The following is a 27,323-nucleotide window of genomic DNA, read 5'->3' as shown; positions in this document are numbered from 1 at the left end:
AACAAGTAGATCTCTAATCAAACAGACAGATTGTTGGACTAAGGATTACACAGGATAATTGTTAGACTGTCATGCTAAATGGTGCTCTCTCTGACTCCCCATGCAGATACAGCATAAAAAAGATAGGCATTATACCTGAAGGCAACTGAGATTATCAAAAATATGCTTCTTCTATTCAATCATCTCATTTATTTTGACTCTTATCACAATTATGCAGCATGAATTGATTTCCTTGTACAACTACACCATATGTTTGTCTGGACAGTAACCAAATATAATAACAAGATATCGAATATATTATACATGTATACACACATATACACGCATACATATATATGCTTAGTCATATCCAGTAAAGATGACTAAACAAACAATCATCTATATTAAGGAGCCAATAATGTTGCAGACTTGATATACTTTATGAGTTCACGTGTTATAACCAAATCTTCCAAATGCTCGCAATCATCCACAACTGTGCTTTGTAACATTTCATCATTTGTTTTGCTTTATTCTGTCACTCAAAGAAGTAGTTTTTTTTTGTGTTGAAATTTTTTATTAAAATTTGCAGATGAAAATACGAATACAAATGTAGTAATGAATCAGAATAATATATGATAAATGGAAGAAAATACAAATGAGAAGAAAACTCACATAAGGCATAACAAGTATGAGGAAACAAAATTAACATATATTTCATAATCCTATATGTGGTAAGAATAGGAAGAATAATAGGTAAATTATACTATAGATGAAAAGATAAAGAAAAGAAAAGAAAGAAAAAAGAAAAGAAAAGAAAGGAGAAGAGAAGAGAAAGAAAGGAGGAAAAGAAAAGAAAGGAAGAGATTACCAGAGTACCAAGAACAGATAAGAAGAGAAGTGGAACAAAGGAAGGAGAAAAGGCATCAATAGTAAAGTAACAGGGAGGGGATCATAGAGAGAATAGAGTTAAGCAGAAACAGTATGTGCAGAAGAAGAAGGAGTAGGAGCAGAGTCATCGTCCACAGTGGTTTCCAGGAAAGGGGACCAAATTTGTAGAAAAATGGAAGCCTGATCTTGTAAATTATAAATTGTGCTTTCATGGAAAGCTGTTTGCATCATTGCCACCAACCACTCTTCCTGAGAAGGAGCCGAGGGGGATTTCCAATGACGTAGTATACAAATTTTTGCCGTAGCCAAAGCAGTATGAAGAAGACGAATTTGCGGTTTGAAAAGTTTCGGGAATCCTCGAAAATCGTGTAAAATAATGTTGGCAGGTGTAAAAGGTAAAGGTAATGACATTGTAGAAGCCAATGTCTTCCTCACAAAAAGCCAAAAGGATCTAGTACAAGGACATTCGCAAATGATATGTGTAATATCACATCCGGAAGCAGAACATCTCCAGCAGGAAGTATGTAATAACAACTTAGCTTGGTGTAATTTAACAGGAGACCAATGCCATTCATGGATAATTTTGAAAATACAGAATTTGAGACGAGCTTCCCGAAACCCCTTATGCAGTCCTTCTAAAATGTAATCCCATTGAGTATTGGAATATACCACTGATAAACGGGATTGCCATTTCAACTGAAGAGCTAATGAGAGGGGCTGTGAAAAAAGAGGATGCAGAAATGTCTTGTAAAGACCAGAAGTCACACCTTTAAGATTTCCCCATAACTGCACAAAAGACAAAATAGGAGAGACTGAGAGTAAGTCTGGTGGAGAGCCTAAGTGCTTCGTGATAGCTTGTTGAAGTTGGGTATATTTATAGGATTGTGTATGAGGCAGATGAAATTCCTCGCTAAGTTGGGAAAAGGGTTTAAAAGCTCCAGCATGAAAAAGTTGATCTATAGAATTTATGCCAGCTTCTTGCCATAAAGGCCAGGACAAAGTGCGACCACTAATACGAATGGCTGAATTAAGCCATAAAGGGGCTTTAACGTGAACTCGCGAATTAGATTTAAGTATACGATGACCTCTCTACCAAGATTTATGCATTGCAGACAAGATAGGGTTTTTAGGATCGGAAGAACTGGTCCCCGTGCCATATAGAAGGGACAAACCTAAACCAGGAGCTAAAAGGTGGCGTTCAAGTGGAACCCATTGAGGTATATCTTTAGATTTGGGCAGAAAAAAAGTGAGTTGTGAGAGATGAAGGGCAAGTGAATAATGCTCAATGGAAGGAAGACCTAAACCCCCATGTAATTGATGAGCCTTTAATTTGGCCAAAGCAAGGCGTGGTTTGACCGTACCCCAAATAAAAAGTTTTATTTTGGAATCAATGGATCGAAGAGTAGTTATTGGAATGTGGAGAGGGAGCATACCTAGAACATAAAGAAACCGTGGTAGAGTAACCATCTTAACCGCCTGAACTCGTCCCCAAAGAGATAATCCCAGAGCTTTCCATTTATCAAAGTCTCTTTGCATTTGCGTGATTAAAGGAGTCAAATTATCCGCGACCATATTATCCAAACCTCTATTTATTAATATTCCTAAGTACTTAAGCCGGGATGTTTGCCAATGAAAAGGAAATCCAGATATTGCTGCTTTCGTAGTACCAATGGACATGGGTAATGCTTCACTTTTATCCCAGTTTATCTTGTAACCCGAGAAAGAAGAGAAATCGTTGATAATTTGGAAGAAAGTAGGAAGAGAACGGGGAAGATCAGTAAGGGTAAGAAGAATGTCATCTACATATAAATACATTTTAGAATGGCCGATTGGAAGAGGGACACCTACTACTTCAGCAGATTGACGTATTGCTGCAGCCAGAGGTTCCATTGCTAGGAGGAAAAGGAGAGGGGAAAGTGGACAACCCTGACGAGTACCTCGTCGAATTGGAAATGGGGTAGACAGAAAACCACCGCAATTAACTTGAGCCAATGGGCTATCATAGAGCAGACATACTTTATCTATAAATTGATCACCCGAGCCGAACCTTTGCATGACTGTAAAAAGGTATTCCCATTCAATGCGATCAAATGCTTTTTCAGCATCTAGGGAAAGAAGTAATGCATCGTCTGCAAGGTGTTTAGCTGACCATAAAGTGTGAGACAAAGTACAGAGATGGTTCCGAGATGACCGACCTGGAACAAAACCTACTTGTGAATTATGAATTAAAGAAGGTAAAACTTTACGAAGACGCGATGCAAGAATGCTAGCTAATATTTTAATATCAGAATTCAAGAGAGATATAGGCCGATAACTGCCACACAACAAAAGATCTTTACCAGGTTTTGGTAAAACAGCTATAATTGCCTTGTTAGAAAGAGAACCGAAAGAGGATTCTTCAACGGCCTCTTTGAACGCGGCATGTAAGGTGTCAACCATATTTTGACCAGTCCATTTATAAAATTCAGGAGGAAAACCATTGTCTCCTGGAGCTTTATGGTACGGCAAGGCAGTTATAGCAGAAGAAATCTCATCTTTTGTAATGATACCATCAAGTAAAGCTCTACCATCATCTGAAAGTCGTGGAAGATGTATCGTATCTCAAAATTTGGACATTTTGACTTTATCTATATGAGTGCTTGGAGAATAAAGAGATCTATAAAAGGAAGCAAATTCTTCAACAATTTCTTGGGGTCTAGTAAACACGTCGCCACCGCTAGATTTAATGGCTGGAATCGCCATAGCGGCCTCCCTCTGGCGCAGATGCGCAGCCAGTAACCGACCAGCTTTTTCCCCTTGCTCATAGTGTCGCCCTTTCATTTTTTGTAAGGCGTACTCAGCCTTAGAAGTAAAAAGACTATTAAGAGACATTCGTGCCTGTTCCAACAATTTGCGATTCTGGAGGGTAGGATTCGAAACATATGAGTGAGAAAGCCGTTGAATGTCTTGCTCAAGATCTACTTGTTTAGCAGCGTTGTTCTTGTTAATAAGAGCAGCATCGCGCATTAGTTGACCTCTAATGGTCGCCTTAACAGCTGCCCAGATAGTTCTCTTAGAGGAAATTGAATCCTTATTAATAGTAAGATAATCCTGGAGGTGCGATTGTAACAGAAGTTTACCTGTAGGTGTTTTATATTTGTTTATGTTCAATCTCCATGGTTTGCGTCCTGGACTAGAGAGACCCAAATCAAGAGACATAAGAACAGGAGAGTGATCGGATATGGCTGCTTCCAAAATCCTAGACTCTGTAACAAACTGAACTGCTTTTTGCGAAAGAAGGAAATAGTCGAGACGGGAAAATGTGCCATGGGTAGAAGAAAAGAACGTATATTCTTTATCCTGTGGGTGACTAAGCCTCCAATGGTCAACAAGACCATTGTTGTCGAGAATATCACGCAAAATGGCTCTATCTGAAGCATTAACAGTATCAAGGCAGCCTGTTTTGTCAAGGGCAGGATCTGGAGCCAAATTCCAATCCCCTCCAATGAGGACTTGAGAGGTATTTATTTCTGTGAGAAGGCGATTCATTCTAAGGAAAAATTGTTTCTTGGTACCAAGTGGAGCATATATAGAGCCACGACAAATAAAAGAATTCCCAAGTTTCAGTTTGACAAAAACATATCGACCCTCCGGATCAGACCATGTCTTGAAAATTGTGAAGGGGAGTGACTTCCGGAAAAGGATGGCTACACCACACTTACGAACAGGATTAGGGTTGCTGGGATCTGGTTTAGAAACACTACTATGAATAACTTTTCCGACGCAATCTCTGCTGAGTTTACTAGATTCAACATCATCCAAATGTGTTTCCTGCAGTAAAGCAATGTCCACACGTTTAGAGTGCAAATATGAAAGGACTTTCTTTCGTTTTATATAATGGGTGAGACCATGAACATTCCAGGAAATCACTGATAATGGATGAGTAGAAGACATAATAGAAGAATTTAAGGATAAGATAAAGAAGAAGAAAAGGAATAAGTATACGGAGAGAAAGAAAGAAAGATGTTACTCTGGAAAACAAAAGACAAAGTGTGTAAAAGTCTGAAAAACTGATAAGAAAGAGATATATAAAAAAAAAGGAAAATAAAGAAAAATAAAAAGGGGGGAATGCAAAGAAGTTTTAGAAAAGCAGAGTAAAAATTCAGAATAGAAAAAGTAGAAAGAAATAAAAAATAAAAATAAAAAAATAAGATATTAGAAATGGAGAAAAATAAAATAGGAAAATAAAGAAGGAAACGAATAAATAGAATAGACAAGATAGAAGAAGTGGAGAAAAATAAGATAGGAAAATAAAGAAGGAACCGAGACTGTTAACCGCGGGTCTGGGCGCACTAAAGCAACACCGTGGGACAGGACCCCATCCGAAGAAAGAAATGTGAAGCAAATTAATAAAGGATAGTATGGAATATATGGAAAATGTAAAAAATGCAAAGCATTGAGTGTAACATATTGACAACCATAATAAGCCTTAACACACTACTATGTAATATAAAGTCATGAAATAAGAATATTGACATCTATAATAGGATATAACTATGATAAGAGATTAAGACAGTATTGCAATAAATGAAGACAGAAAATGTTGGAAGGAAGAAAGACATAATATATAACATAAGGAATATGAAAAAGAAAAAAGGGAATACAAGGAGAGAGGAAAAATTGTAGGATACAGTATATAAAGCAAGAGGAAGGAGGAGAATAAGAAAGAAAGGAACAAAGTTTACCTACGACACATATAACAATTAAATATCAATATAAAGTACACCCTGTAAATAACTAAGGATATTATATATGTATTGTTAAATTGATTAATACTAGTATCTCGAAATGAAGGAGAACACTAAAGCAGAAAGGAAATGCAACATGTGAATTACTATGGCCTTAACATGCATTAAACAGCATAATAAGAAGAAGATATAAATTGTAGAAGCGAAAAAGACTGCTAACGTGAAATTGCTCAATGAAATTAGAATAGATACTGCAATATAAAATATGAAGTAAAAGTAATTATGTTATATAATACAACAAGTCAACAAAATAAACAGTTGAATGTCATAGGCAGCATCCATATCAAGAGATCATAGAAATACATAGATGAATAAGAAAAGAATAAAATATTCAGAAAACATCTAAAAGAAAAGTATGATGAGAAAGGATAGGAACAGAAAATGAAAGAATGAGAGAGCAACGTCATATATCAGAAGTGAGATAGATTTACAGAATAACATCAGAGTAGAGAACGCAACATGAAACAGGAAAAAGGGAGTTGAATTTAGCATAGGAGTAAAAAAAATAAAGTACAATAAAAAATATTTGAACAATAAAGAAGAATTAAGTCAGCATCTGAAGGACTGATGCAAGACATGTAAGAGGCAATTGCTATAACCTGGGCATACAATAAGCAATACAATATGAGGAAGAAATGCACCTCAAAGCGGAAAACCAGTGTGAACGTAAAATAACACAGTATCATTAATATGGATAATGCAATATGGGAGATGAAGCAGAAGTAACTACATTATATAATGCAACAAAACATTAAAATGAATAATTGAACAGGGCTAGTGAGCCGGAAAAGAGAATTCAGCCAGTATCTGAGGACTTTTTGAGAGGAGATCGAGACTTGTCTCTCTGTGGTGCATCAGTAAAGGGTGGAGGCGGAGTGCAGAGTAGAAGCCTTATCATCCTGAGATCGATGCAGACGAGTGAGATCTCTACCCCGTTGTCTGAAATCACTAAAGGTGTTTGAGTGTGATTTGGGCAAGGTCGGAGATGAAGAAGTAAATGATGGAGGCTGGTCAAAAGAAGAGGATTGAGTTTCCATGTCGTTGGATTTGATGCTGTCCAAAAATTGTTGTAAAAGTATAGGGTCATAAAAATCTCCATTCCTGGTGATACGAAAACGTGCAGGTTCAAACAATCCATATTTGATGTCCATTTGACGCAGTTGAGGCCGCATGGAGAGAAATGCCTTCCGTCGCTCGTTCGTCTCTTTCGAGAAGTCTGCAGCAATATGAATGGTATGGCCCTGAAAAAGAAAGGAGCCACGTGAGCGAGCCGTGGACAAAATTTGTCGAGTGTGGTCATGCCGAAGAAAACAAGCAATAATTGGCCTTGGCCGCGCAGAAGGATCTGAACGTGGAGGACCAAGTCTGTGGGCACGTTGAATCTCAAGAGGAGGAGCAAAGGAGACACCCGTCAGATTGGGAAGAGTATTATAGAGAAATAACTTCATGTCCTGCTTTTCGATATTTTCTGGAAACCCAAAAAAACGGACATTGTCTCTACGGCTGCAGTCTTCCAAATCAATAATTTTGCTATGCAAAAAAAGGAGGTCTTGATCTGAACTCCGAACTGTATCCAGCCGGCTCTCCATATCTAGAATTTTAGAATCAATGTTGTCCATCCTTGCATGAAAAGTAGTGAGGTCTGCTCTAATTGACTTTGTTACTGCAGCTAGAGATGTCATAGTGATATCTAACCCCTCCAATCGACGATTGACCCCAGAAAGCTCCTGCAAGATTTGTTGCATAGTATCAGATAACGACTTGTCAGTCTGAGGTGTTACAACTTGGGATGGAAGAGGCGATGAGGATACATTATTTTTCCCTGGCAAATTAGGAGGTTGTTTCACCACTTCAGTGAAAAGTGATTGTTTAGACGTTCTGCTACCATTCCTGTTGTTAGACATCGTGACACACGGTTGCACAGGTGGCCTACAAAAACGGATTGATGGAATATGACGATATGAAGCAATGATGAAAACAGTGGTGCATCAAAGGACAAAGTAAAGGAAAAAATTAATGTCCTATAAAGGTTGCATACTGGGAGCTCAGCAACATGAGAAGGCACCGTACTGCTATCACAGAAATATCTTGTCCTGTTACTCAAAGCAGGTACAATACAGGAATAGAGAACAATTTGCACCAAAAGAACACCATAAGCAAAGCACTATCCTGAAAAATGATCAGAACTGCAAAAGTTTTTAAAAGGTATATGAAAACAATGCCCAAATTACAGAGGCATACATGAGCTCAGAAAGTACACCTTTGAAAAATGAGAAGGTATCACAGGAGAAGATACAAGCATATTCCACTCAGAATTCCCAAATTAGATGGCTTGTAGAGACATTATGAAGGAACAACCTGAGGTAACATATGTGATACACATGGCTGGTACGATAAAGCTACCTCTTCCTGCACAGAATGACATATTAGGCAACAGAATTAAGGCAGCAAGGCATAGCGCAAATAAGTCAATGAGCAAAAATAAAGATGAATGCAATGTTCCTTAGAAGGGAGCCTTCATGTGTCTAAGGCAGTTAATTAGCCATTTGCCCAAAAATTGTTTAAAAAGACACCGCTGGTAATACTGAGGAGAAACCTCTCTGTATTTTAAGCTCCGTGCGTTAAGGAGTCACACAATGTCATGCTACTGAAGTTTCCATGGAAGCGCGACCTCGTTGTGTGAAGAGGCGCGGCTTGCGATAGTAGGAAGCGCGGCCCTGGGGTAGTGGGAGGCGCGGCCTGCGCTGAGAAGAGGCGCGGCTACAGTGACGCGCAACTCCCGAGGCGCGTCTGAGGAGAAGCCGGCTACCTCACCGTGATGCCGGAAACCAGAAAGCACTGCCGCATTCCGCTGGAGAAAGCCACCAGGGCAGACTACACAGATTCCGGTGGCGAAGGAACACAAAAAGGAGGATCCTGGTGTTCAGGTAGGTGGAGAGAGCTCGTCAGGGGTCCGACCCACAGCGGAGCTCTCTCTTTAGGCGGCCATCTTCCTTCGTGGCCAAACCATGCCCAAAGAAGTAGTTTTAACAGATCATTAAAGTCTTCTTATGCAAATTCTATGTCCACTTGTATGAGAGAATTGTCTTTCACATAAGGTTATTGAAGGCTATTAACTGTTTTATTAGCATTCCCCTGGAACAAAGCAAATAAAGGAGCTTCTTAACAACAAATAAATTCATTGAGTTAAAATGGATATGTTATTTTTTTATCCTGGGACGGTGTTGATTCCTTCTCAAATCTTCATTGATGCTTACTATCAGCATGGGGCAGAGTAAATCAACGCCCTCCGATCAAAGTTCTATCCTTTCTGTATCAGTTCTTAGGAGCTGTTAGGAAGTACCTTATTACCCTCCGATCAATGTTTTGGCTTAAACGTTCACAGGAGCTGCTAGGTTTTTCTGCAATAATTTTTTACAAGTGGCTTTGACTTACTTTCTTCCATCTGAGTCTCCCTATAAAATCGTATTTTAAGTATTGAACACATTTTGAATTCTGATATCCTTCTAGAGAGGCTGTCATGTGGTTACATTAGTCTTGGATAAGAAACGCCATTTTACATGCTCATGTTTTTAAGTTGCCTTTTCTCCCTAAACACAATGGCACCTGACACACATTCATTTGCGTGCACATGCAGGATAATATTCTTCGAACTCTGTTTTGCTTACACTACCGCTTTTTAGGCACTCTATCAAAACACTGTGAACATTCTGTACAAGAGCTAAGTTCATCTCGCAAGATGTTATTAGTTTTGGCCGTTCGGCAACAAAGCTATCACAACAGAATAAACAATAGCAATCTGACTGGGGCTTCGGCATGGTTGTACGGATGATGTTATTAAACATACAACATGAGCCCTTTGTTTAACCAGAGGAGCATTTTGCAGGCACTGAGAGGTCGACCCATGCCGCAATTCCAGCCAAGCTGATTTCTGTTTACCTCATGCAAGGGATGATGCCCAGCTCTCCATGGCGGCCAGCTTGATGACACTTACCAACAGGTAACTGGGAGTTAGATCACCCTACAGGGGTTTGGCAGATTCACTCACCCTAGACATGATATGTTAGGATGCACTAGGCAGGAGTACAAAATATTACAGTACTTGTATGCAAGCATACATTCTCTGTAAAAAGTAAAATGGTTGAACTGTTCGACTTTTTCACCATTCTCGTAATGCTAATTACATTATTCTGTTTCCATCTAACGATTATTGCAGCACAAGTATTTTGCTCAAGAATCACAATGCTTCGATAAATATTAACATGGTTTACTCTGTATTTCTTGTGAATCTTTTTGAATGTGCATAAGTAACTAAGCAAAATGGTTCTAGACCTAGCAGGACTTAGGCCAACATATCCAGATGGTCTTGCACAGTTCTGATGGTTATGTTGTCCAACAAATGCACAGTTTTACTTGGTAAAGTGCAACCTGTGCAACATGGCGCCTCTTGGGTTCTTATTTAATGGATCACCTGAGTAGTTTTCTTTTGTGTACCGCAAGACCCAGAATCAACTCTTAATCTGAGACGTGAGTGGTGTTATGGAAAATCCCCCTTGGCTGAGTGGGTAATCCGATGTATTGGCTGTAGTATGCTCAAACTTGAACTGTAAAAGGATCACCCTACAGAGGTACCCTATCTGAATTCCACACATTAAAATGACCGAAGAAGGAGCAATAAACATACCAGCTAACTGCAGACATGCAGTAACACAAATGGTCAACGAGGACGTTACCTTTGTGGTTGAGGCCCACAAAGCATATAGGACAGAGTTATTCAATTCATGGGTTACATTCCGAGCAGCAGATGCAAGATCGAGACTTTATCACACATATAATCCAGATGAAGTTCTTGACAACTACACAGCTTATGAAGCACTAGAAATACCATTAAATTACCAAGAACATCAAAATTAGTTTGAAGACGTATCACCACATACACACAACAATGTCAGATTAGATCCCCTTGTAGGAAGCCTGCTCTTTATATACTAAACCAAAATAAGGTATAGTTTACACAGAGTCCAGTGGAACCCCAAACGTAGGCAGAGGTAAAAGTAGATAGCACCTTACTCTCTATTTGTGGTAGTGTGGGCGATCAGTATGACTTTATCAGAGGGTATTGATAAGCATTTGTTGTACACACTCAGGCAGCAAATGATGTCACACACTCAAAGACTGAACTCAGACCACTTTCTTTGTATCAAAATATTATTAAGTTATTTTATTCCTAGAACCAAGCCAAGCCTGGTGCAGGTAAGTGAAATAATACTTTGCAAAATCTTATGCAATGTTTTACAGTTGAATGCAGGTTCAAATGCAGTTGGTTGAATTACAGGTAAGTCAATATTTCGAAATTACTTTTCAGTTTCATTACAGATTGCTTGGTACGTTATTACTTTTCAGATTACTTTTGCTAATCAGTCTGAAATGCCCCCTATTATGCCACCGTCCAGTGGGAGGGGGGCATATGCCTCTCTCTGGTTGGCTGGGTCCCCCATCTGCAAGATGGCGGGGACTGAGAGTTGCGCTTCACCTCGCCTCTCCCACCTGAGGGGTGGGGTTGGCAAAGGTGGGCACACCTCCTTTCCTCACTTGGTTTTCCCGCCAATTTCCCCGCCCAAAGTGAGGGTCAGAACAATTGAGGGCAAGTTGCTGGAAGCAGCAAAGGGCTGGGGTAGATCACAAAGGCCGGCAAGCCTTTGAAGCTTACCCTTTGTGAACCCTGCCAGTCCTGGGGGAGGAGGCTTGTCACCTCGTCCAAGGATGTACATGGTTTCAGACCCCTGAGAGCAGCAGGCTCTCGACCCAGGGGTCCAGAAACATGTCTGGTGGTGTCAGCTAGCAAGTAGCCACTCAGCCAGGACACTAGAGTTAGGTTGTTTTTCAGGGGGCATCTTTAAGATGCCCTCTGAGTGCATTTTTCATTAAATCCCACACTGGCATCAGTGTGGGTTTAATGTGCTGAGAAGTTTGATATCAAACTTCTCAGTTTTCAGTAAAGCCATTTTGGTGCTGTGGAGTTCGAAATGACAAGCTACCAGCACCATATACTCTTAATGTTATTACAGCACTTATAATGTCTAAGACTTGGCTTAGACACTGTAGGGGTACAGGGCTCATGCACTTGTACCCTCACCACTGGTATAGTGGACCCAGCTAGATGGGTGGCTTACCTATGCCAGGGCAGTGGTTTGTAGGCATGGCACACAGGGATATGTGCCATGTCGACTCTTCACTTTGTTCTGCACCAAAACACACAGCCTGCAATGGCAGTGTCTGTGTGTAAAGGTACAGGGCCTCCAAGGGTGGCCACAGTGCCCTTGGTACTTATGGTATCATTAACAAGGGAATGTAAATCCGTATTTGTAAAGCGTGAACTACTCACTCTTACGGGTCTCAAGGCGCTGGGGGCCGTCGTGGAAATTAAGTGAGCTATTGCCCAGAGTCACACGGTGCTGAGCTGATCTGCCGCCAGTGCCGGGAATCGAATCGTGAACCCTGTGCTCCGAAGTCAGCTGCCCTGGCCGCTGCACCACACCTCTCCACTCCAATGACATGTGGTCAAAGAGTGCCAATTGGGTTTTGTCTTAATGCAGTTTTTAGGGAAAGAATGTAGGCCCTGGGTACCTGGGCCCTGGGTACCTGGTTGCAGGAACCCAGAGCATACTCAGTCAAAGTACATCAACAGTGTTGCAAAAAGTGAGGGAAACCATGCAAAAATAGGGCACTTTCTTACGCCCCATAGCAATGAGGGAGCAACATGGCCAGTCTTAGTCGGTTACACACCATATCCAGAAATAAATAATCTGACAGCTCCAAAGCTACATACATTATAAACAGATCTGGTTGGAGTATATAAATCTTTAACACAGTTTGTCATAAAAACAATTAGAATAAAACCTACAAAGGCTGCTCAAGTTGCACAACCACAATTGGCTGCAGCTGGAATTAATCCACAAAATAACAATGCCTTCATGGGTAAGATTTCCCTCAGACAGGAGGAAATCCTCACCATATGTATGACAATGGGGATGGCTCCCCCAGTGGAAGACTGCACCCCTTGGGTTACAGTCTTAGCTGCAGTATATACCAGCACTACTGGTACACCCACTTAGCTGTTTTGCCAGAGGTGCTTAAACAGATCCAAACTGAGTACGGGGCAGAACCTGATATGGATTGTGGGATGAAACTGATTAGCAACTTTGCCACAGTATCTGCCATAATGTTAAGTAATATTAAAGGGGAAGCAGCAGCATTGGTGGTAAGCCAACGACTCACAAACCTGACTCACAGAACACAAGCATGAGTTACCAAAAATTCAGGAAACCTATGCAACGATAGGTAGAGATAATTTGGGAGCCCGAACTAGTAAACCACAAATTAAGAGAAATTCTGAAAAGGATAACTCAAAGTAGGGATCAAATTTTTCCTTTAAGAAGAAGTGGGATAATAAGAAACACAAAGAAAAGACTAAATCACAGGGCATATCTCCTCAACAGGAGGCCATTGAAAAGCGCTACAATCAGCATCACTGTGATAATATTAAAACGCCAGACACGTATCAGGATACTGATACACGTTCATCTCGTTCCTTTCAAGAGTTATCCGAAAAACAATCAGAGAGAGGTGGACGATCAGAGTGCAGATCAGACGAGCACTTGAAACTGAAGAAAGAGATACAACCCTCTTCTGACTTCATAATAAAAAAGGAAGATAAACCTAAACAGTTCAAGTCTCTCTCAATTCAAAAAGAAGAAGATGGCTGGTATTAAAGTAAATTATGCCACGGATATTGAGGAAGCTGCTTCTGTGTGGGGAGTAGGCTCTGATCATGTTACACAGCTTGGCAGAATTCACAATACTTCACCGGAGCCTGATGGACTGCCTGGCGAGAGTAGAGTTCAGTGACTATATCCAGGTGGAAATGTCAGCTATGAGATCGAGTGTCCCACATCGATTGTACGAGATGCAACTCCAAATGGAGAGGGATATCCCACGCACCATTAGTGTTCTCTTTTGGGAGAACTTGTCTTTCGGCTATGGCATTATCTTGGCCGAAAGGGATTGGCCACCAAAATTTGTCATGGACTGCCCTGAGGGAGAAACAGTAATTTTCCCTGCTTTTTCCAACCTTGTCCCAGATTCAGTTAAATATTCATAGTCCAGAGAGTGGGCTTTAGCACTGTCTCCTGCATCATACGTCAAACATGTGGGATGGGTTGACGGTTTCCCTTCTCAAGTTATACCAGTGAGGTCAACCCCACAACCTCAAGAACAATACCCCATTAAAAACAAGTTAGAGAGATTATCACACAACTTGAATACCATGGTGTAATCGAACGTTGCACCTATGAATAATCCTTTGTTTCCACTAAGGAAACCGGACTATTCATATAATCTAGTATTAGATTGATGACACTTGAACACAGCTACACGTATATTCACTGTACAAAATGCGCATAGCGCGGAACTAATGAAGAACATAGTGCGAAAAATATACAAAACCACTTTAGACATTTCAAATGGGTTTTTCTGCCAAAACAAAGCACCTGAAAGCAGGTACTTGATCACATTCAGTACGCTGGGTTCTTAAACAGTTCTGGTGATTGCCACAGGGGTATAAGAAAAGCCCAGGGCTGTTTTCAGCCAAGGGTTACAGAACCTTTGTAAGATTATGATGACCAGGCATTGTCCTATGTTGATGACATATATCTAAGGGTTGTTGACCTTTCAATTCACTTGACTAGAGTAGACCGCATAGTTTAGGGATTTGCTCACATTAGCTACAGATTCAATTACAAAGAAATCAAAGACACAACTATAGAGAACTGAAAGGGTACTTGGGCCCATTTCAGTTGTGCAACAAGGCGTCTGTGTGCATTTAAATTTAACTTGCATCTCAGAACACTACTATACATTCGGGCATACTCACTTTGGAGTTTCTGTGGTTTCCAGCAGCTCAGAATACTGTGAGGCACAGTGCTGCAAAATAAGGTAAGAAAGACTGAGTATACAAAATAACACAACATAAAGGAAAGTACACATAGAAAGCAGATAGAAACCAGACATGCTAAAAAGAGTCAAGAGGAGAAAACAAATGAAAACCATTTGAGAGAGCTGAGAACAACCCACTTCAGACAGAGAGAAAACAACATGGCGGGCTTAGACAGCAAAAGAGTAGCTAGGCGAGGTTGAATAGGGGGAAAGACCAGAGAAAGCAAAAGGTATTTCACCAACAAAGCAAACGGAGCCCACAATAAACTAAACGCTCCACACAGCAGACAAGTGCAGAGAATGAGAAGACAACAGAGAGAAAAGTCCAAAGACAATGTAAAACAAACGTAGAAACAGTGCTGAATAAGTACAGTCACGAGTGCTCATATAATAACTCCCTAGTGAGAGACACACATGTGCAGAGTCTGAAAGCAGACATATATAGCTTACCTTCTGAGAGAACCAGTCAGGTGGACGTCCTGGCTCTGCAAATGGCTTTATGGCCCGGCTCACTGAGACCCTGCACAAAACAGCAAAAATAAGCTCAATACATGACAGCTTCAGTTTAATGTGATTTTTTTTTGTCTAATACTTGTATGAGAGTGCTCACTACACAACAGGCAAGAACAATCTGTATCTGCCATTACTTCTGATTATTACAAACTAATGGGGTAACCCAGAAAACGTCAAGCGGACCTGGGTGCAATATATTATGAACAATTGGTCCTGACGTGCCTCTGTGCGCAAACCACAGAGGAAATTGCTTATGAAGTTAATTCACTAAGTCATAGAAAAGTTCGTGAACGTTCATTTCAAAGGCAAGAGTAAATACTCTTCAGTAGTACACCAGTAGAAAGAAACAGAACAACTGAAAGTGTATGGAAACGAATGCTCTTAATATTACTTTCACTCATGAAAATACCATATTCAATGAGACACATTAAAAGGTTGTGTCAAGAAAGAAGTGCAAAGAAAGATGCTCATGTGTGAGGTGACTTGAAGAAGGGAAAATCAGATAGGAGAAAATATATTTTTTGTATCATAATTTTACACACAGAATACCGGTTACCATGATTAGGAGAGAGATAACCTGGTGTTCAAAGGCCTGACTACAAAGCAATTGCATTGTTTCATTCAAAAATACGCTTATCAGAATGGTGCTATTATTTTCTCAATGCATCGTCCAATCTCGGGGTGGGCCGGTGGTGTGTAATTCGGGCCATAAAGTGGGGAAGTAAATTGCGTTGAGGGAAATTGTAAACCTTTGCGTGCGGGCCTTCAGATATCTCATAAGGCATCTATCCTTCAACTGACAAATATCAAGCATTCATGCTTGCTTCTCTCCCTCGAAGGATCAGGGGCATGATTTCTTCTCTATGCCAATGTCATCAAAAGGACCTGCCAAGCTTGAAAACTCTTCATAGCCCACGGATATCTACAACATTTTTATAAATCTAAAAACCCAGATATGTCTGTGATACTGTTTTCAGTCAAGGATAAATAATTAACTGCATCAGCCCCGCAAACTGTGTGATCCTGAAAACGCTATTATTTAACCATGCAATGTCTCTTGTGATACATGTTGATGTCTGGATCTAGAAATCCCATATTACAAGCAAATGTGACCTTTATACATACCGATCCCGCACCAGAAGATTCAGTGCATTTCAACCGAAGGATCCTAGTCATGACACAATGCCAGAGCAATTCAAAGTGGGTTGGCTGCAGAATACTTTATTTTTATAAGACTCTTTATTAGTTTACAGGTAACTTGCAAGAAAAAGAACAGTGGAAATAACCTTGCTGCAGTGATCCCAAACCCCACAATGCCCAGTAGGAGAGGTAACAAAGAGTGTCGCAGGAGAGCTAGACCTCCAATGGCAGGGATACAGAAGGAGCTAACCAATCTCCCCATGCCTTTCGGCATTTTTCTGGGCATCCCCTAGATTTATACACAAATCTTTCAGCCGCGGAGGCGACATAGTGCAGCTGGCGCACACTTAAGGTATAAAAAGATAGGCACTGATTGGGTTATGCAACTGGAATGCCCCAAAGCTAACTACTCTTTATCTGCTGCACCCATCATAGATTCCACAAATAGGGTGCTTCCTTTTTTTAAAGGGTTTTTGTTTTAAATTTTTTTGTTTTGTTCGGAAAAGAGGAAGGTGTATTATGATCCTTCTTATTGTTTATTTATTTTCTGGCATTCTTTATGTGGAGGTATCTTTTCTCAACTTTCCAGGAATCACAAGCTCAGCCCTAAAATAATGTTCTTTTTATCGCCCGATCGCTCGTTCTTAGTTCCCCAAGACTTTAAACTATGCACAGCATTACAAGCTGGTGTCCCCCAAGGCTCAGTGAGGGTCCACAGTTGGTTCTACTCTATCTGAGGTCTCTCTTGGCGATATTTCTTCTTTTGGATTTCCCAATCAACTCTTCACAGAAGACACACAAATATTTTCCTCATGTCTCACCCCTCCTCCAGTCACACCCTTCAGACTAGCTCAGAGATATGCCATCGATTGCGCTTTGATCCTTCACTCTAAACTGATCACAGGTGAAATGGCTACACTTTACTGCCTCTAGTGTATCAGCCTATTTACCATGTCCAGTTCACTTCCCTCCCAACACCCTGACATTTGCCTCCTCTGCCAGAAATCTTGATGTTCTTTCCAGTCCTACCGCACCAATGAAATCATTACCACTGCCACAGCAGAACAGTACATTTTAAATATACTAAAAAAAATGCCTTTTCATCCATTCTATTAGGGTAAAGCTCTGACAAATGCCCTGTGAGGCAGTGCACTTATTATAATAATAATAATAATACAATCTTTATTCGGCATATAGAACTACCATAAAAGATACTATATAAATAAAAAAAGGGAAAAGATTACAGGTACAGGCATTATAAAAGGATCAACGCTATGAACTCTGCATAATGCAACTTCAACAGATAAATAAGGAGTTTACACATCACAAATTTCATGTCCCTCATCCATCTAATTCTATGGCAGGACCGGAGGCTTCGGATTATGCCTTTCTTCCTTTGCTTTATTGCACAAACAGCAGCAAGAAAAACTCTACAAACAACTACATTTCCCATGAGCAGCAGGGAAAGAAAAAGTCACAATGCCAGTCCTTCGTCGCTCTCCGCACTCCGGCAGCTCCCATCATGCCTTGCAGCTGCTTCCTCTTCCTCTTTCTTCGCTGCTCAGCAGCAAGTTTTTGGCTTTTGGGACTGTGTGGGTAGCGTTTGGTTTTTTTTGGCAAGCGCTGACCTGTTTTATTCCTACAGAGTCCCCTGTGAATCGCGGGACGCTTTGCAGCGCTCCTCACGCGACCTGGTCCCAGTATTGAGTGCGGTGTGCGTTTTCCACCGCTAGGGGGCGAGTCTCTTCTAGGCCTAGCGCGCCTGAGAGACGGTTTTGAAACGCGTTTTCGGCGCGTGGGCCTATAGGCTGTTGCGGTGCCCCCTGCCTCCCGGCTTGACACCCTGCGGGTCGTAATTGTAGGGTTCCCCCGTGTTTTGAACGCCCATTTGGGTTGTACCTGTCTGTTTCTTTAACACCCTGCGGGGTCGTAAGTAGCGCCGGCCTGCTGGTGCTGGGGACGCTTGCCGGGTTGGCGCCCTGTGATCTAGAGGGCTGCAGCGTTCCCTGGGCTCTGTCCCGTAAATAGTGTGCCTTAGTGCCCCCCTCATCGTCTGGGCTCCCTCCCAGCTTATATTTGGTGCCTGTTAGGGCCCGTTTTTACTAGCTGTACTGCAAATCCCTCCTTGCCAGAGCCTACTTCTCATAATGCAAGAGGATCAGAAGCAGTATCCAGAGGGTGACCCCCTCAGCTATGCACCTTGGGATGACGACTTTTATCAAGCCATGGGTGACTCTATTTATCGGGCGGTTGACCAAGCCATGGTGCCCCTGGAGCAACGCCTCACGGCAAGATTGGATGAGGCTTACTCCAAGTTGGTGGCTCTGATTCCCGCGCCGGTTCCAGCCCCGGACCCTGCGTCCTCGCTCACCCCCCCTCCACCCAAGAAGACCTGTGCAGAAGGGGTTGACGCAGAAGCTTTCGCACGGGTTAAGAACGCCTTCAGGACGCTTGAGGGGTCCCAGCCTGCCCCCGTACCTGCGGAGGTCTCCCCCCCCTTCAAGATCGTGGCTCCCGTCTCAAACCGCTTCCTCTGAAAGTCCTTCGGACATGCTGGACCCGGACGATATCGTCCACACCCCGGTCCTCGGACTGGGTCCCGGGTGACAAAGTGGCCCGGTACGTGGCCGGTCGTTTACGCAAGCCCGTAGAGAAGGACGCACGCAACCGTCTTAGGGCGGAGTGCCCTCGCCCCACCTTGGAGGGCAAGGTGGCTATGACGCCTGACAACGACCCTAAAATGGCGACGTTCCTGGCATAGTTCGTCAGGGATCCCTGCAAAGGGATCGATAGGTCCTGGTGCACTTGCCAGGACAAGCTGTTAGACGCGGTAGGTCCTCTGACCAAGATCCTGGACATGGCCGAGGAGGCCAAGGTCACGGGTGATCAGATTTCCCCGGAGGTCCTGTCCAACTGGGCCCAGCGGGCCATTGTCTTCCTCAGAAATGCGAATTGTGCCCTCTCTACAGAGAGGAGGAGGTCACTGTTGATTAAGATTAAGATTGACCCTAAATTGGGTGACCTCGCCTCTTCGGAGGCCGGCGCTGTGGCTCAGGGGGGTCTTTTCGGGGACCCTTTCATTAAGGAGCTTGGGAAGTTCGGGCCACCTTTACTTCCTTGGACAGGGCGCAGTCCAATATCAAGAAAGTTTTTGCCCCTCGGGTTTTTGAGGGGGCCGGACGTGGCAGGGGCCGCTTGTTCGGCCGTGGCAACCCCTCTGATCGGGGACAAGGCTCCGGCCGCGGGCGGGCCCAGGACGGTGCCCGCTTCAACAACTTCTACCCCACCCGGGGTCAGCAGTTCCGAGGCCGTGGCGGCCAAAGACGACAACAGCAAGGTGTTGGAAGAGGTGAGTGTGCTGCCTTCAGCGAGTTTGCGGGTTGGGGGCGCTTGGCGCAGTTTCTCCCTGCATGGGCTTCCCTGACCAGCGATGCTTGGGTGCTGCAGATGGTCCAGGGCTTCCAGCTGGAGTTTCATGGCGCTCCGTGTCAGCTTCAACGTCCCCGCCCTATTACCTTTTCGCAGCGCAAAGCAGATTTAGTGCGCGAGGAGGTGTCCGCCCTCCTCCAAAAAGGGGCGATTTGTGCCACACAGGAGCACCCCGGGGGTTTCCTCAGCAATCTGTTTTTGGTCGACAAGGTCGACGGGGGCCGTCGTCCAGTCATCAACTTGAAGGAATTCAACGAATGGCTGGTGTACCGCCATTTCAAGATGGAGGGGATCCATCTCCTGAGGGATCTTTTGCGCCCCTCCGATTGGATGGTAAGGCTCGACTTGAAAGACGCCTACTTGGCGGTGCCCATTTTTCCCCCTCACCGTCGTTTCCTTCAGTTCGCATGGGACGGTCAGGTCTACGAGTTCACCACGCTACCTTTCGGGCTCTCCTCGGCGCCGTGGTGTTTCACAAAGGTGTTGCATCTGGTCGTGGAGGCTTTGCGGGCTCGAGGTATCCGGATGATCGTTTACCTGGACGATATGCTCTTCATGAACCAGTGTCCGAAGCGCCTTTCGTCCCAGCTTCAGGTAGCAGTCAACCTACTGCAGGATCTGGGTTTTGTTATCAACTCGCTCGGTGTGCCACCTTTTTGGGCTTCACCGTCGACTCTGTATCAGCCACGTTAAGCCTTCCCGCCAGGAAGATGGCGAAGGTCAGGCACGAGTTGCGTCAGACGTTGGCGAAGTCTCACACGTCGTTGCGCCATTTGGCGCGATTGGTGGGTCTCCTGTCCTCTTCGATTCAGGCCATCTTCCCAGGTCCCCTTCATTATCGTGCCATGCAGCGCCTGAAGGCGTACCACCTCCGGAGGGATCTGACCTATCCCAGTTGGTCCCACTGTCGGAGGAAGTGAGAGACGAGATGCGGTGGTGGCTAACGCACATGGAGGCCTGGAATGGCCGGGCGATTTTCGGCTCTGAGCCGGATGTCATTATCGAGTCCGACGCCAGCCGCTCTGGTTGGGGGGCCAGGTGCGGAGTTTTCTACGGGGGGCGCCTGGTCAGCCCTCGAGCAGTCGTTGCATGTCAACTGTTTGGAGTTGCTAGCAGGCTCCTTTGCGGTTCAGTGTTGGACGAAGGACAGGGTTCAGTCTTGTGTCCTACTCCGGATGGACAACGTGTCGGCGGTCCTCTATATCAACCACCTGGGAGGAACCAGGTCCAAAATGCTAGCGGACCTTGCCAAGGATTTTTGGCACTTTTGCCTGGATCGGCAGGTGTCGGTCACGGCGGAATACCTGCGGGGTCGCCAGAACGAAGTGGCCGACTGGCACTCCCGGCACCTGCTGGACGCCAGTGTATGGAAGTTGGACCCTCTGGTGTTCTCCTGGTTAACAGCCAGATGGGGTCCCTTCTCGGTGGACCTGTTCGCATCGCGCCTGGATTATCAGCTTCCGAGATTCTTCAGTTGGAGGCCGGACCCGCTGGCGGAAGCGACGGATGCTTTCCTCCTGGACTGGTCGAACGAGCAGGGGTATGCGTTTCCCACGTTTTCAATGATAACGCGAGTATCGGCGTGGCTCCGCCGTCAGTTGGCGGAGGTGGTTCTGATCACCCCATGGTGGAGGTCTCAAGTTTGGTTTCCGGTTCTTCTGGAACTTTTCTGGGATTCTCCAATCCTACTCCCCCACTCTCCTCACATTATGCTCAATCCGGAGGGCCTTCCCCACCGGTTAGTCCAGGAGGGGTCTCTGCGTCTGATGGCTTGGCAGATCTCCGGCGTCGCTGGACGCTCCCAGGCCTTTCGGGACAAGCAGAAGGCCTACTCTCCAAGGCATGGGCCGATAGCACGATCAGGAGGTACCGGTCAGCCTGGCATAGATGGCATCGTTGGTGTGTGCGACGGGGTCTTGATCCCGTGGGGGCAGACGTAGTGCAGGTTCTGAACTTCTTGGCGGAGTTGGCGGAGGATGGCCTTGCCTACCGGTCGGTTAACACTTTCCGTTCCGCTATCTCAGCCGGGCACGACCTGGTGCAAGGTTCCCCGGTTGGGGAGCATCCCTTGGTGTGCCGGCTATTGAGAGGGATTCGTCTCTCTTTGCCGCCTGAGCCCCGGTATTCCGTCCTTTGGGATGTGAACAGGGTTCTGAACTTGTTTTTATCGTGGCAGCCCAATCGGTTTTTGTCTCGCAAAGAACTCACGGCAAAGTTGGCTATGCTGTTGTGCCTGGTTTCTTGCAGGCGGGTTTCGGATGTGCGAGCATTGGACATCACTGCTAGAGTTTTCTCCCCTGACGGGGTGTCTTTTACGGTGAGTAGACGGACTAAGTCCCTTTCAAGGGTAATCTCGTACCCAGCCTTTCAGGACTCCCCTAAGCTGTGTGTGGTGCAGTGCCTCCGTACCTATGAAAGTTTGACTGAAGACACTCGTCCTCCGGGCGAGAGACAATTGCTTATTGCCCTACGTAAACCGTACAAGACAGTTTCTTCCCCAACTATAGCCAGATGGGTGCGTTGGGTGATGCAGGAGGCGGGGATGGATACCAAACAGTTTGGTGCTCACTCGGCGAGAGGGGCGATGGCCTCTAAAGCTTTTGCCCTTGGGGCTCGGTTGGAGGATCTGATGAGGGCGGCAGATTGGTCCTCAGACTCCACTTTCAAGAGGTTTTATTTTAAGCCAGTGTAAGAGGTTGCCCGGCTAGTAGTCGACAAGCTTTGAACTGGCATAATCCGAGGCCTCCGGTCCTGCCATAGAATGAGAATTTGCCTAGCCTTGGTGCTGGTAAATTCCAATTCTATTAAGGACTCGGAGGCGAGGATTATCCCCCCCAATGACTTCAGGGAAGTGGACCCTCCCCGTAAGAAATGTAAGTAATGCATTTATGAAATGTTCCTGTTACTGGCTATGCTCGTTGGTATTTGTAATGTTCTTTGCAAAGAGTTTTACACTTGTTAGTAGCTGCTCGGTGTCTGACCCTGCGTATTTTGCAGGGAATGACGGTAATAAACAAGAAACTTAAGATGAATGGAGCAAGGGCTTCGCGTGAAGAAAGAGGAAGAGGAAGCAGCTGCAAGGCATGATGGGAGCTGCCGGAGTGCGAAGAGCGACGAAGGACTGGCATTGTGACTTTTTCTTTCCCTGCTGCTCATGGGAAATGTAGTTGTTTGTAGTTTTTCTTGCTGCTGTTTGTGCAATAAAGCGAAGGAAGAAAGGCATAATCCTCGCCTCCGAGTCCTTAATAGAATTGGAACTTACCAGCACCAAGGCTAGGCAAATTCTCATTCATCTTCAGACTGGTCTTAGGCCTATTGCATGCCATGATAAAAATTACAAAGAATTTTTCAAACAGTATAAAAGAGTGGCAAGCAGGAAGTCTATGGGCTTCCGCCGCCAATTGTGGTCCTTAATCTAAATGAAGACCTTAAAAAGTTAGTAATATAAAAAAGTGTAAAAACATCTGGGGACAATTTTAAAAATAACAGAGCCACACGTGCTTGTCTGAATCTGGCTTTCTTAAGGAGACCCTTCAAGAAAAGACTTCTGGGATATGAATAAGATTTATACAAACACTCAAGGTAACCAGGTTTAAGCTAGGGCGCACAACTGACAATTTGGGCTAAAGTAAACATTCAATGTATAAAAAGGCAGTGCTCCAAAAGGGGGGGGAGAGGTCGGTTAACTAACAACCCCACATATACCCACATAGGTGCGTACAACAAAAACTTAAATCAATTCCTCCGGGGCACTAATTAGTAATCAAAATCCAATATGTAAAGTCCACCATTTGGTAATTTATTTCTTAACAAATCCATATGTTCCAGTTGTAGGTACAGTCGTCGACATTTGATATGTTCGTAATTCAATTTCTTTCTTCGAAATACAGCTATATATAGTTCCAGAACGCAGCCAATGCGTGTTTCGTCATGCACGTCTAAGGCATTTTGACTTCATCAGGGCTGCAACCCAAAAATAGATGACATAAGAACAATGTACCTCTTAATTTATATCTCTATGACTTTTTAACCATAATCATAAATCTAGTTTAAGAGAAAAAATCTAGTTTAAGAGAAAAAAGTAACAGTTCAAAGTCCCAAATCACCATTAGTGAAATATCATAGAAAAGTAAAAAAGAACCTTATAATGTTATTTTGAAGTATATTCATCACCCTAGTGCACGAAAACCCAAGAGATAGAAAAACAATTAAGGCCAGTCTCCATAAGTCACATTCTATGTCAAAAATCATACTACTTCCTGTGACGTTCTGTCATAATGAAACAACAGTCCACCATCTCTCTGCAAAAGTAAAATCACATATCCATAAACTAATAACCACTCCAAAAAATGAATATTTCCAACTTCTCTTGTATCTATATTACCAAATTATCATAAAAGACGTAAACTAACCGATAAACATTCCCCTCCCACAAACTATAAAATCAGATTACTCTTTTTATCCACTATCCTAAGGTTCTCAATCATTAACGAAGTTCACTCCAATCTAACTCGTCTACTATAAAGTAGTTATATCTCCCTCTTCAACTTCAATACTGAAAATACCCATCCCATTATTTCATGACATTACGATTTCCGTATAAGTAAAACCACAGTACAACATACTATCCTCTTGTGTAAATTCCTTTGTACCTTTAGCCCGCAACATACGTTACCTGAGTGTAATCAATATCTCTTACTCTGCATATAACACTCCCATGTAACACTTCCTTTTATGTGTTTATAATCCTTCGTTTTAACATCAAAGCAGCTTTACCTCCCAGAACCTACAGTTAAGAACTATACAATCTTGGATGAGATTTTGACTAATCTACACGCAGATATAAAGAGAAGGAAGGCAAAAAGAAAAAAAAACGCGACGAAAATGATTATAAAACCGGTCTCATTTTTACGTTTGCCAGACGATTTGATTATCTGATTAATAAAGATCTGGCTTCTAGTAATAAGGGAGATACTTTAAGTACTAGTGATGTACATTCCTCATCAAGTAATTTTTCTATTAGTGAGAATGAAGATATAAGCAACACACATGCAGTGGTTACAGTTGAAAACTGTTTTTTACAGGAGGTACGGCGAATGAGAATTGGAAATCGAGAAACAGGGGGAGATTTTGAGAAACAGGAGGTCAAAGACAAGGAGAGGGACAAGAGGGAAAGGAAGAACAAAAAGTAAGACAAGAAATGAGGACCCGATCTTGGAAGAACTGAGTACGCGAGTTAATGATACTAGTGAGAATGAAATCATTAATCTTTCCCCGTTTGAGTTGTCTCCAGATATGATAAATGTATTGAAAAAAGGCTTGAGTTTTTGCCCCTCTACGAAAGTTGATTGGTACATGATTACAATCGACCTGTATAAATTTGTAAGAATGCTTAAATTAAAAAAATACTTTGCAAATCAACCAACTAAATCTAAGTGTGGTGATGTAAGATCAGATTTAAGTAGACTGACAATACAAAAAATATATGTTACTAGATTACTTTTGTCATTGACAGAGAGTGAAGAAGATCCTGTGACTATTTCTAGACTACTTGAGGATTTGGAAAATAATCAGAGCCTTAGTGTAGGTAGTGGACTCAAGAATAAATCCAAATGGACCCCACAACTCTCACCGGGTAATATGATAGATGCCTTTTATAAGTCGGTAAACGTGGATATTGAAAACTGATTGAAAAAGAAAAAGTTGCTAAATGGGACAACAGCAGGGACAAAACTCTCACCGGGTAATATGATAGATGCCTTTTATAAGTCGGTAAACGTGGATATTGAAAACTGATTGAAAAAGAAAAAGTTGCTAAATGGGACAACAGCAGGGACAATCTGACGAGGAATGAAAGAAAAGCTTTGAAAACTCTGAATGACAAACATGATTTAATTATAGAAATGGCTGACAAGGGTGGAAACATCGTTGTGATGGACAAGGGTGATTATAATGAGGAAATTCTTCCACAACTGAATAATGACTAATATCACGAACGTACAGACGGTGCCAAGTATGATTAATTGTAAACCTATAGAGTGGTATGATCAAACATTACTGGATTATGACGAATATATGCTTCTTAAGGTTGAGTTCCCCAGATCACCTTGTATGTACAGTTTGTCAAAGATTCACGAAAAACAGGCAGAAACCACCAGGAAGACCAATTATCTCTGGGATTGGTGGGACCCATAGAAAAACTGTAACAATGTATTGACCTCTATTTAAGAACTTATTTACAGAATTTACCCTCTCACATATTTCCTTAATGGTGATTTGGGACTTTGAACTGTTACTTAAACTAGATTTATGATTATGGTTAAAGTTTCATAGAGATATAAATTGAGAGGTACATTGCTCTTATGTCATCTGTTTTTGGGTGGCAGCCCTGATGAAGTCAAAACGCCTTAGACGTGCATGACGAAAACACGTGTTGGCTGCGTTCTGGAACTATATATATAGCTGCATTTCGAAGAAAAATGTTATTTTTGAATTACGAACATATCAAATGTCGATGGCTGTACCTACAACTGGAACATATGCATTTGTAAGAAATAAATTACAAAATGTTGGACTTTACATATTGGATTTCGAATACTAATTAGAGCTCAGGGAGGAATTGATTTAATTTTGGGATATGAATAAAATGGGCATAATAAAACGAAATGAAGGGTGCCCTGTGGAGGCATGTGGTCGCAGCCACAGGGCCCCTTCATTTCTACTGACGATGTAAACCCTGCTGGATCCGCTAGTACATGATGCAAGAGGTTTAACCTAAACCAGGCCATTAAAAATCTATTGTGGGCACTACTTAAACATGACAGGTATGGTTCAGGGCCCACGGCAGACTTAACTGCTAGATGTTCCCTCACCGACAGCTTAGCAGACTCTCTATACTCACAGAGTGTCAGAGAATACTTAAAGAACCAATCCTTGACTAAGGCCTTATCCTGCATACTCATTTTAGAAGGACTGGTGAATAAATCTACAGATCCCATTTTCTCAAAGGACTCCTTCACATATCTTAGCCAAGGGATTTTGAGACCAGGATCAAGGGAAAGACAGTCTTGTATAACCAGCCTGCTTAATGCCGCCTCCTCATTTGTCCAGATCTTTACCAAACAGACTAGGGGTTTAACTGCCATCATGTTCGTCTGACACCCAATTTTTCATGAATAATGTAGGCTGGCGTGCTCTGGAGGACTTTTAACAGGAGCCTGAAGTACATATTCTCTTCAATTTGCAGTTTGTTAGCCTCTATAAATCTCCATACCTCACTTCTGAATAGCACTTTAGCACAGCACATGGAGCTATATAATTTTAATGTCCTAACCTGTGTGCAAAATTCAATATTGATCCAGTACACTAGGTCATAACTCGGCACTTCTCTTCTAATAAATATTTTAAATTTAAATCGGCCATCAAATAAAACCCCCAGATATGAAAAGGACTGTACCTTCCCTAGACAATGAGAGGATTTTGCAAGATTGGGTGACAATTCCAGTTTCACCATAAATGACACAAAACCGCCTATTAGGACTTTAGGGGTGCGAGCGAGGAGTACTGCATCGTCTGCATAGAGCAGAACGGGAA

At 42.9% G+C, this 27,323-nt stretch overlaps 1 protein-coding gene across 10 annotated transcripts in view; it reads right to left on the bottom strand.

Annotated features, from left to right (window-relative positions):
• BRD8 (bromodomain containing 8) overlaps nucleotides 1-27,323 on the bottom strand; it is a 791,877-nt gene that overhangs the window by 694,093 nt on the left and 70,461 nt on the right. For all 10 annotated transcript variants that reach the window (XM_078652722.1, XM_078652724.1, XM_078652723.1 and 7 more), the window contains exons 3-4: nucleotides 15,099-15,168; nucleotides 14,587-14,636 (exon numbers count right to left, since the gene is read on the bottom strand). In XM_078652722.1, coding sequence (XP_078508848.1) covers nucleotides 14,587-14,636; nucleotides 15,099-15,168 — 120 coding nt within the window. The remainder of the gene's footprint in view (nucleotides 1-14,586; nucleotides 14,637-15,098; nucleotides 15,169-27,323) is intronic.

Source organism: Lissotriton helveticus, chromosome 7 (assembly GCF_964261635.1).
Source record: "Lissotriton helveticus chromosome 7, aLisHel1.1, whole genome shotgun sequence".
Taxonomy (NCBI): Eukaryota; Metazoa; Chordata; class Amphibia; order Caudata; family Salamandridae; genus Lissotriton; species Lissotriton helveticus.
This window is presented reverse-complemented; position numbering and strand designations above follow the sequence as displayed.